The sequence below is a fragment of the Entelurus aequoreus genome, linkage group LG26, assembly GCF_033978785.1.
Source record: "Entelurus aequoreus isolate RoL-2023_Sb linkage group LG26, RoL_Eaeq_v1.1, whole genome shotgun sequence".
NCBI classification, from domain to species: Eukaryota; Metazoa; Chordata; class Actinopteri; order Syngnathiformes; family Syngnathidae; genus Entelurus; species Entelurus aequoreus.
Genome location: NC_084756.1, coordinates 11,447,680 through 11,459,902, shown reverse-complemented (window position 1 = coordinate 11,459,902; position 12,223 = coordinate 11,447,680). Strand labels below are relative to the sequence as shown.

The window sequence follows — 12,223 nt, the reverse complement described above, 5'->3', positions numbered from 1 at the left end:
ATGGTAAACAGTTTTATGTTAATGCACCTTGTCTCCATGTTTAAGCATGGGAAACAGGCAAGAACTTTGGCATTGCACTTGAAAGCCATTAGGTCCAAATTTGTCGGTAGTTACTGAGGGCTAAAGTGCGCGGCAAGCTCGTTAAAGTAGAGAGGACAGTTGCTATCTGTTTGAGGCTTTAAACAGACTGGAGATGACGCAAGTTAACAGTGATTATATTTAGGCTAACATTTGTCAAGGTGCGCACAGGGGCCTCATGCTGATGGGCTCGCGGGTTCTAAAATCCACTGAATAGAACTGTGGTGTCCTCTGTTGGAATCTGGCACAGTGGAAGTGTCACATTGCGGAATAGACGCTCCATTTTCTGCTTGTTTTGCACTGCCAACTGTGTAATGAAGGCAGAGGGAACATTAAGAAACAATTTGCTTTTCCTGCATACTGCCTGGTTTTTGGTCAATGGACAATAATAGGTGTGTGAATTTGTGGGCACCTAAAGATTTAATCCGATTCTTGGGGTGATGATTTGATTTAACATGATTTTTGCAATGTATTATTTAGTATAATATATGTATTATTTTAATTCTTCTTTTGCCATTTTTTTAAAATGTTTTTAATTATATTGTTTTTATAATTTTTAAATGTTTTGTTATTTTTAGTATAATTATAATGAACTTTTTAAAAACAGGTTACAGGTTAGAAAAGCTCCTTCTGGTTGCATGAAGATGGCCTAAAAATATATTTTTCAAAATGTATTGTTCTTAAAAAAATAACAGATTTAGAGTCGGAATGAATAAGAATCGCAATTTGGATTTGGATGTGGATGTGAATAAAACATTTTTGTGAACCCATAGACCGAGGGTCAGCTCTTGCATACAGCTTTTTAGTGCTACCCTAGTGGCTCCCTGGAGCATTTTTAAAAAAGGATTGAAAATGGAAAAAGATGGGGGAAAAATAATGTTTCTGTTTTAGTATGTTTTTTGATGGAGGACAAACATGACACAAACCTTCCCAATTGTAAGAAAGCCCACTGTTTAATATGTTTGTGTTTATGCTTCACTGATGAGTATTTGCTGAACATTGTTTTGTCCTACAAATTTCGGCAGTTTGTTTACATGTAAAATCTTCCACTCCTTCTTTGTCTCGTTTTGTCCACCAAAAGTTTCATTGTCCACCAAAAGTTTCATGCTGTGCGTGAATGCACAAAGGTGCACTTTGTTGATATTGTATATTGTTGCGTCCCGGAAGAGTTAGTGCTGCAAGGGGTGCTGGGGATTTGTTCTCTTGTGTTAGGGTGCGGATGTTCTCCCGAAATGCGTTTGTCGTTCTTGTTTGGTGTGGGTTCACAGTGTGGCGCATATTTGTAACAGTGTTAAAGTTGTTTATACGGCCACTCACAGTGTGACCTGTATGGCTGCTGACCAAGAATGCCTTGCATTCACTTGTGTGTGTGAAAAGCCGTAAGTATTATGGGACTGGGCCGGCACGTAAAGACAGTGCCTTTAAGGTTTATTGGCGCTCTGTACTTCTCACTACGTCCGTGTACACAGCAGCGTTTTAAAAATTCATACATTTTACTTTTTGAAACCAACACCAATAATTTTGAAATCGATACCGATCATTTCCGATAGTACATTATAACGCATTTATCGGCCGATAATATCAGCAGTCCGATATTATCGGACATCCCTAGTTTTTGGGTTCCCGACCACTGTGCTAGACAATATTTATTGGCTGGCCTTAAAGAGATGTGTTTCTAAATTCTGGTTACCCTAATGAGCTAAAAAAGGGGAAAAACAATAAAAAACATCTCAGTGAGATGGATGTGGAGGGAAACTCAAAGCTCTGCAAACCAGAAGCAATCTACAACCACAGTCCTATATACGGTAAATGCTCCATGTCACACCTCAATTTGTTTAACCTCCAAGTCACAGCCGCCCTGGGTGGAGCGACGGAAGCGTGGCTTCCAATTTGCACCAACAGCCTCTCTAACCACCACCAAAGATTCCTTCATAGTCATACACTAGTGTGAGTGGCACTGGGAGCAAGGTGGGTGAAGTGTCTTGCCCAAGGATACATGGTCTAAAGTGGTTTTCCCGCTCTTACTTTGTCGTAGAGGATCTCTAGCTGCTTATCGTCCTCCTTCAGCTGCGTCAGCTGGGCCAGCAGCTGACGACCAAAGTGGAGGTAGACCAGGCCGGCCGAGCTGAGCTTGGTGACCCAAGGCTTATCTGGACACAGGCTGTGGAACGTCTCTGCAAAAGTCCTGAAAGTTAAGAGGAAAGACAAGACAACATTAATGTACTGTTAGTATGGGGCATTAAAAGACACCATTATCCATCCATCCATTTTCTACCGCTTGTCCCTTTTGGGATTGCGGGGGGTGCTGGAGCCTATTTCAGCTGCATTCGGGCGGAAGGCGGGGTACACCCTGGCCAAGTCGCCACCTCATCACAGGACCAACATATATACATCCATTCATACATTATATTACTTTCACTTACTTTCACTTAAAAAAACACACATTTTTAAGGTGTTGTGACTTCTATTTTATTTGGTAGTATTAGCAACTTCCTCCCGGTCAACTTCCTTTGTTTTCACTTTATCGGAGTGCGCATGCGAGTGACGTCGATCAATCAATCAAAGTTTACTTATATAGTCCTTAATCACAAATGTCTCAAAGGGCTGCACAAGTCACAATGACATTCTTGGCTCAGATCCCACTAGAGGCCACATTGTGGCCTTTGGGCGTTTACACTGGAGTCTGATAAAAATCATTTTATTTAAATTATAATTAACTTTTTTAAAACAGGTTATAGGTTAGAAAAGTTCCTAGAAATGTCACAATGTACCTTACATATTATCTGACAGACTTTGCCATGTTCTCTGCCATATTATTTGACATGCGCTTTGTAATTAACACGTTTTGTGACTTTTTCTATGTCCAGGCAAACACAGGTACTTCTACTGAGGTTATATAGTAACCCTTACGAGACCAGGTAGGATGTTACACTTACAGTATAAGTACGTATGTCTTTATCTTGATATTCTATCTTTCATGTAGGGCTGGGCATTTATAGCAAAAACCTGAATCACAATTAGTTGAAAGCTTTATCTTGATTTTGTTTGATCGACAATTACTGTATTTTTTTGTAGCTAAACTGAACGACATAAAGACCGACTAAACTACGAAGCTAAAGCTAGCAAGAACAATCCATACACCCACAACACATCTCATCTGCTTGTGTTGTTGTGAACGACATCATGCATGTAACGCACAAACAGAACAGCGGTAGCAACTTTAGAGGCGCACTCTTTTTTTTTTTTTTTTTTTAAACAGTCTCAACTTCAACCGAGTATCCTCTTTCCTCGTCAAGCTGAGAACAGCAGCACAGCACACTTCCCCCCTTCACAATAATAGCACGGTGCGCTAACAAAATAAAAGTTTTTTAAAAAGCACCTTACACGAGCAGAATGTGCTTAAAATACTTATTGATTCATTTACACAATTAAACCGTGGCCTAAAATACTGGTCAAAATTGTCCGAAGATGTATTGCTGCAAAAAATTCAAACACAAAAAAAGTTATATAAATTCAATGTAAAAAAATATATATATATATTTTGTAATAAAGATACAAATTTACAATATCTAAAGGCAATTTGTAGTATTGAAATGTTGCAATACAAGTACACTTTCACTTTTCTTATTTCAAAACTGCCCTTTTTGAGACCTTAAAGAAATGCCAAACTGTCAAAAGTGTAGGGTGAAGAAAAAAACAAAGTAAACGATTTGAAACATTTTCAATATATAAAAGCAGATCCAATCGAATCGTGATTTATTGATTTAGAACTAGAGATGTCCGATAATGGCTTTTTTGCCGATATCCGATATTCCGATATTGTCCAACTCTTAATTACCGATACCAATATATACAGTCGTGGAATTAACACATTATTATGCCTAATTTTGTTATGATGCCCCGCTGGATGCATTAAACAATGTAACTTTACCATGAATTGATTAACGTGGACCCCGACTTAAACAAGTTGAAAAACTTATTCGGGTGTTACTATTTAGTGGTCAATTGTACGGAATATGTACGTTACTGTGCAATCTACTAATACAAGTTTCAATCAATCCATCAAAAACAAGGTTTTCCCAAATAAGAGAACAACTTCAACTTTAGTTATGGAAAAAAGTGCCAACATTTTTGCACTGCCATATTTATTATTCAGTCACAAAGTGCTTTTTTTTTTTAACATTCCTCAAAACAGCTTGGAATTTGGGACATGCTCTACCTAAAATAATCCTGATACCCATTACAACTATAGGAAATGCTATACTTTGACTTTCACAAAGTGCATTTTTTTATTTTTTTAACATGCTTCAAAACAACAGCTACAAAAACAATGAAGGCACACAGCTTCTGTCCAGAGTATACTAGAGCATACTTGCCAACCTTGAGACCGCCGAATTCGGGAGATTGGGGGAAAATATCGGCAGTCCGATATTATCGGACATCCCTATTTACAACATTTTGAATCTAAATCAAATCGATTTAGGGAATTGACTATGACACCCAGCCCTATATGTTTGTCTCTTCCAAACAGGCTACATGAGGGTTCCCTCTTTGTATCGGTTCTCAGCAAGTGAAACCTCTTGTCAGTCATTCACTCGATATGTAGGCGGAGGTGGGGCCGCTAGCATACACACAGAGCAGTTCAGCCTCATAATGCCAACGTAAGGTAACAAAATGACGTTGAAATATTTGATTCACTTGTTCCTTATTCCATTACATTATCCCATGTGCTGTCTAAGTAACCAATTACCGTATTTTCCGGACTCTAAGGCGCACTTAAAATCATTTTTTCTCAAAACTCGACATTGCGCCTTATACCCCAGTGCGCCTAATGTAAGGAATAATTCTGGTTTTGCTTACCAACCTCGAAACTATTTTATTTGGTACATGGTGTAATGATAAGTGTGAGCAGTAGATGGCAGTCCAACATAAGAGATACGTGTAGACTGCAATATAAAGGCAATCACACACAAAATAGACTGCAATATGACACAAGCAAACAACACCAACATTTTATATGTTCCATTGAAAATATAGAACATTACACACGGCGCTCAAAAATCTATCAAAATGTTTTAGTACGACTTTGGTAAGCTATGAAGCCACACCGCTTGATGTACTTCAACATACAAATATTATTATGGTGTGTGTGTATAAGGTAAGACATATTATCTGGCGTTTTGTTTCGCGATATTAAGCAAAAGTAACTTTTCTTACCTTTGGTACCTGCTGATCTGTATTTGGGATCTGCGTAAGTCCTGAAAAATTGAGCGCGTCCGCGCCGACGCCGTAGTCGATAAGCTTCTTCTTTTTCCTCTATCTTCTTGTTGTGTGACATTCATCCTCCGCTGTTGCCATTTCTAATATAAAGTAGTGTAAAGTTCTTACTTATATCTGCCATGAAAGTGCTATAACATACCGGTATAGTGGGTTTACATTATTCACCCAAGGAACTTTAGTTATTAGAGAGTTCCGGTCGGACGTTTTTTCACGGGACACATTTCCGGTGTTGTTGTTGCATTAGTGAGCCACGGATGAGGAGATGCTGCTCCGTTATTGATTGAAGTAAAGTCTGAATATCATTAAAACAGTTAGCTCCATCTTTTGACACTTCTTCCACTCCCGTCCTTGCACGCTACACCGCTACGACAAAGATGACGGGGAGAGAAGACGCTGTCGAAGGTGAGCCTCGTAAATAAGACCGTCCACAAAACGGTGCATCTTGAAGCGACTGATAGAAAGCAACTTAAAGATGATCTGTAAAACATCATCTGTGCAACATTTTGACCAAAGAACCACAATTACATGTTATGTAGACCACAAGGAAGTCTTTTACATTTAGAAAATATCCGGAAAATATGGTACCTAATTAATTAACAAAGAGACAAACCGACCCCTGCAAAGGATAATCTCCTGGCGGAGGTCCTTAAACTGGTAAACCACTGTAGTTATTTGACTATAGAGGTTGATCAATAGAAGAATTACGATGTGCTAAGTGATACCACTTTGTTTTTTTAATTGCACTGATGTGAAAGGCTATTTGAGCCCCAGACAGACTATCTACTAAAATATAACATTAAACAAGCTAAGGCACAATAAATAACCATGATAATATCAAACAATATGACTTCAAGTGATTAAAAGGTTTGCATATTGTACATTAATTGCCTCTAACATTATTGTCTCTGACATCAAATCAATTACATCCATATTTAACATTGCTTGCTTAATATAAAAATGAAATTAAAATGTCCTATTCAGGTTCTAAATCCTGATATCTGATGTGCTTCACTGGATGTCAACAGCTATAACCCATGAATAGTCCATTAAGTTCTAGTGCCAGTTTGCATGGAGCAACAATGGGGAGACAGCAGGTAGTGGCGTGTTTGCGAGCGTGAGTGCACATAAATAAGCCGCCACGTGCACAGATGGGGGTGGGCTATGGCGGCAACGAGCCACCGCTGGTCATTTAATTCAGGCTTAATTGGAAGGCGTGCGCTGCGGCATAGCAGATAAGAGGCTGACGAATGAATGAGTGACATGTGAGGGAGGTGGGGGGTAATCAAGGCCATTAGAATGGGCATAATTGGCCAAGCTGGGCATCCAAGTGCTCATTAACAAGTGAGAAGAATATTTGACGGAAAAAAATAAAGAACGATAAAAAAATGCTCACAGGAAGAAGGAAAAAAAGACCAATAAAAAAAAAAAACTAAAATGATCGAAATTCTCATTTCCTCTTTCATTCAAAGATTACTTAATAGGATTTGGTGAATTACTTTTATATGGTGGTGAGTCAGGACGTGTGTCAGGTGACGACATCCATCTTAAACATTTAGAAAAAATAAGCTGCAAAAGTTTCAAAAACAAAAATAACAAAACTTGGTAGATTTCCACTCAGTGAACATCTACATCAGGGGTGTCCAAACTCTTTCCAGCAGATAGAAAAACGTTGAATTGTTTATTAAACACACTAAAACTAAGGGTGTGAATCTTTAGACACCTAACAATTCGATCTGATTCTGATTTAGGGTTACTCATCTATTCAGAATCGATTCTCGAGTCAACACAATTCATGATTCAAATCAATTCTTGCAATGTATTATTTGGTATAATGATTTTTTTTCAGAACAGGTTAAAGGTTATAAAAGCTCCTTATGGTAGCTTGGAGATGGCCTAAAACGTATTTTTAAATATTAATTTATTTATTTATTTATTTATTTTTTAAACTTGATTTTACAAAACGATGAATCGATTTAGAATTGAGTGAATATGAAACACAATTTTTAAAAGAATGCTGTGCATCCCTACAAAATGCCATCCAATGGAGGTCAAAATATGCTAAGCAATTAAATAAGATTATATATTTCATTAACAATTCTCCTGTGCTTTATGTGCATTATTTTATTGCCATTACTTGAGCGAGCATGGCCCGGCTTTTGACTTTATGGATTATTTTAGAATCCTTTTACCGATTTTCTCTCTAAAATGCGATTCATCATATATAACTTGCGAGGAGCGATTACATTATGTTAAATGTTATTATTTGAACAGGCATGCTGCAAGTTTCGACTTAGTGGATTATCTTATAAATTATCTTTATAAACTGTGATTTATATATATAGTAGAACTTGCAAGGAGTGATGACATTACTCTAAATACACGTTTATTTGAGTGAGCATCCTCCAAGTTTTGATTTTATGGATTAATTTGGAATCCTACTTATTATCAGAAAATGTGACGTTAATATACAGTATGCAACTAACGAGGGACGATTGCATTATGTGAGGTCTTTATATGAGGGAGGGATTTAACTTTGTGCACTACTTTGGAAGGTGTTACCTAGTTCTTAGAAAATGTCAAGTTATCATATGTGACCGGCGAGGAGCGATCACATTGATTTAATGCCACGTCTTTATTTGAGGGAGTGTGCAGCGATTGTTGACTGTGGGTTCATTTGTAATCTTTACTGATTTCTGATGTCATCATATGTAACTGAAGAGGCACATTTACATTACTTACGTGACACGTCTGTCTTTGTATGAAATGATGACTTTTTAAAAAAAAATCTTTCTACTGATTTCTTGAAAAGAAAATATGACATATCTTACACTGTATGGCAAAAAGTATTTGGCCACCTGCCTTGACTCACATATGAACTTGAAGTGCCATCCCATTCCTAACCCATAGGGTTCAATATGATGTGGGTCCACCTTTTGCAGCTATTACAGCTTCAACTCTTCTGGGAAGGCTGTCCACAAGGTTGCGGAGTGTGTTTATAGGAATTTTCCACCATTCTTCCAAAAGCGCATTGGTGAGGTCACACACTGATGTTGGTCGAGAAGCCGTGGCTCTCAGTCTCTGTTCTAATTCATCCCAAAGATGTTCTATCAGGTTCAGGTCAGGACTCTGTGCAGGCCAGTCAAGTTCATCCACACCAGACTCTGTCATCCATGTGGCCAGGCCAAGTGATTAGGACACCTGATTCTGATCATTTGGATGGGTGTCCAAATACTTTTGGCAAAATAGTGTATGTAACTCGCAAGAACAATCGCAATACTTATTTGACACAACTTTGAGGGAGAGTGACACTGGTTTTGACTTTGGGGATTATTTTGGCATCTTTCTATTTATTTATTTTTAAATGTGGCATTATGTAACTGTCGAGGAGCTATTGCATTACTTCTGTGATACGTCTTCATTTGAAGGAGCTTGTTGCAGCTTTCGACTGTATGGGTTAATTTTTAATCTTTCTACATATTGCTTTTATAAAAAATGTGACGTTAATTTGTAACTGGTAAAGAGCATTATTTATTGGATGTATGTTTGCTAGCAAAATACAACTTGATCTTCACTGATAGAAATAAGAACATAAACTTCACTACTGATTTATGGACGTGGCGATAATAGCTCTACAAAAGTGTTCAATTAACTGTTTTAGTTTGAGTCTTTTTTACCTCCAGGTGTGCTCTAACTACAGTTAAATCTAAATGTAAAAAATACATACAAATAAGTTATCGGTCTTGAAAAAAAAAATACTGTGCATCCCAAGAAAGTAAGATAAAGTATTTAATCTAATCGCAGCATGCAAACAATAACAGTGAGATAAATGCTGGAAAGTGCGCCTTTTGTATTGATTCCATATTAGTGTGTGCAAGTGTACCTGATGTGATCAGTGAATCTATATAAAATAGATATGTAGCGATATGGAAATTTCATATTAGGGTTATTTTTACCAAAATTATCATGGTTACTATCACATTGTTGAATGTACTCAAAAATAATCATACACATTCACAGCAAAGTTTTATCCTAAAAATGAAATACAATTAATAAATAGCCAGACAATGTACTTTCTTGGCAGAAGAAATGTGTTGTATAATAATATTTTTCTAGCTACTAAGAGCCATATTTTATTTGAGTGTTTAAATATGTTTATCTTCTTCCAATTTAATTTGTGTTTTTTAATGGTACAAAAAAACTGGTTCACGTGACGTCACGTAAATTCACTTCCTGTTATCATATTCCTTTAAGTATCGATCAATTAATCTCAGGGCATTTGCAGCAGGCTACACGTGGATTTGGTCAACGTTTTATCTAAAGTTTGTATTTGTCATTTTCCATCCAATGTTCATTAAAACGAAAACCTCCTGGCATGATGGACCGATGCACCACTGTCTTCTTGGGGGCGACACAGAGTCGTATATACGGCTCTGGCATGACAACAACCTACTGTAAGGGCTCGTGCAAAGCCAACAGATCAAGTGTGTAGATAAAACTTATTTGAATTTTTTTCCATTTTATACTTAGCCTATTGAGTCAGACTGCCGAGAAATATGATGAACATTTCCAAGCACTTCACCCAAAATTCAATCATTTTTCAAACCTTGGAAACTAGGGATGTCTGATAATATCGGACTGCCGATATTATCGGCCGATAAATGCTTTAAAATGTAATATCGGAAATTATCGGTATCGGTTTCAAAATTATCGGTATTGGTTTCAAAAAGTAAAATGTATGACTTTTTAAAACGCCTCTGTGTACACGGACGTAGGGATAAGTACAGAGCGCCAATAAACCTTAAAAGGCACTGCCTTTGCGTGCCGGCCCAGTCCACATAATATTTCCGGCTTTTCACACACACAAGTGAATGCAAGGCATTCTTGGTCAACAGCCATACAGGTCACACTGAGGGTAGCCGTATAAACAACTTTAACACTGTTACAAATATGCGCCACACTGTGAACCCACACCAAACAAGAATGACAAACACATTTCGGGAGAACATCCGCACCGTAACACAACATAAACACAACAGAACAAATACCCAGAACCCCTTGCAGCACTAACTCTTCCGGGACGCTACAATATACACCCCCCGCTATCCCCTACCCCCCACCTCAACCCCCCTCCCCCCACACACACACATTAAAATCCAAGCATTTTCAAGATTTTTTTAAGCACCCGTACGAACCCTGATAGTATTAACTTTATTTTCGATTGTATCTGGGAAAAAAATAGCTGTGATGTTTTCAAATATATATATTTCAATAGTTTACATTTTGATCCTTTTGGAAGGGGTTCATTTGGAATTTAAAAGGACCGCCTGCAAAACAAACCGTTTTGTAGGCATGTTCAAAAAGATTGTCAAAAATGAGACAGCGGAGCAAAAAATGCAATAAATATAATGTATACCGCAAGGGAGTGTGTTAAATGTAGGTTAAAATCACCAAAAATGCTCTTCAACTGTCAACTACATCTGTTTTAGTGTTACTGAATCTCTCCCATAGCAACTTCACGTGCACTACAGCCCACTTAGACCCTTCACAACCATCGAGCCCTTCCAACGGAACAAACGTTCTCTGTTGGCCCGAGGCAATGTCGTGGCAGCCCGTGTGCCTCGTGAACACACAGCAGGGAGGGCGATCGATAGAAGAGCACTAATTATCACTAGCCGCCTGCCAGGAAGAGGGAGCCAGTATGTCTTTATCATATGGTCGGGGAGAGTGGAGAAGAAATAAACCAATAGCTAATTATCATCAGAGTGCCATGATGGCCACTCACCTGTGACGGGCTGATGAAAGCTATGATTCTGTAGGGAAATAAGCGGAAATAAAGCCTCTGTTTCACACTACCTGCAATTAGGGAACTGTGGGAGACATGCGAAAGCGTTTCTCAATAATAACACAGCCTTCATGTTGGAAGCGAAATGATTGAAACCTAACTAGATTTATTCATATATAAAAAAAACTGTCTGTTATGTAAGGGGGAAACACTTTGATGACGGTTGAGTACATGCTTTGTCTTTATTTACATGACAATATCGCACTTCCTGCCCCTCAGTCAATGTTTGCCGTGTGGGTAAAGTTAAGTTAAAGTACCACTGATGGTCACATACACACTAGGTGTGGTGAAATTACCCTCTGCATTTGACCCATCCCCGTGTTCCACCCCCTGCGAGGTGAGGGGAGCATTGAGCAGCAGCGGTGGCCGCGCTCGGGAATCATCTTGGTGATTTAACCCCCAATTCTAAGCCTTGATGCCAAGTGCCAAGCAAGCCTCTAGACCAGCGTTTTCCATTTACCGTAGTCATTTCTTGTGGCGGGCCGCTAAAAGAAATCTCCACATATATATATATATATATATATATATGTGGAGATTTCTTTTAGCGGCCCGCCACAAGAAATGACTACAAATATATATATATATATATATATATATATATATATATATATATATATATATATATATATATATATATATATATATATAGCGATACAAGAAGGTAAAAGCCCAAACAGACTCGGGCGGGACTTACATGGAACGTAGTCCACAGAGGTCCGCGCGTACTCAAAACGGACATCTGCCAGGCTTGCGCGTGCAAAGCTCCAATTCCATATCAGCTCACTAGTGCATAGGGCTGGGCGATAAAATGTTATCAATAGATATTGCAAATTACACGTAAACAATTTTTATTCAAAAAATGTGCTCGATAAAACATTCTATGTTTTTTTTCTTTGTCAGAAGAAATAGGAAGTGGCGAAGCAAGGTTGGTTGCATGAACAAAGGCACTTGCCAACCAAGCGACGCAAGAAGGAATCACTCATTAGTGGGAGTGATCGGGTAACTATCAAGTTTAGTTGCGCC

General features: G+C 38.2%; 1 protein-coding gene across 2 annotated transcripts in view; it reads right to left on the bottom strand.

Moving 5' to 3' along the window:
- myg1 (myg1 exonuclease) overlaps positions 1–12,223 on the bottom strand; it is a 69,960-nt gene that overhangs the window by 42,404 nt on the left and 15,333 nt on the right. For both annotated transcript variants that reach the window (XM_062037645.1, XM_062037646.1), the window contains exon 3: positions 2,104–2,263. In XM_062037645.1, the coding sequence (XP_061893629.1) occupies positions 2,104–2,263 (160 nt within the window). The remainder of the gene's footprint in view (positions 1–2,103; positions 2,264–12,223) is intronic.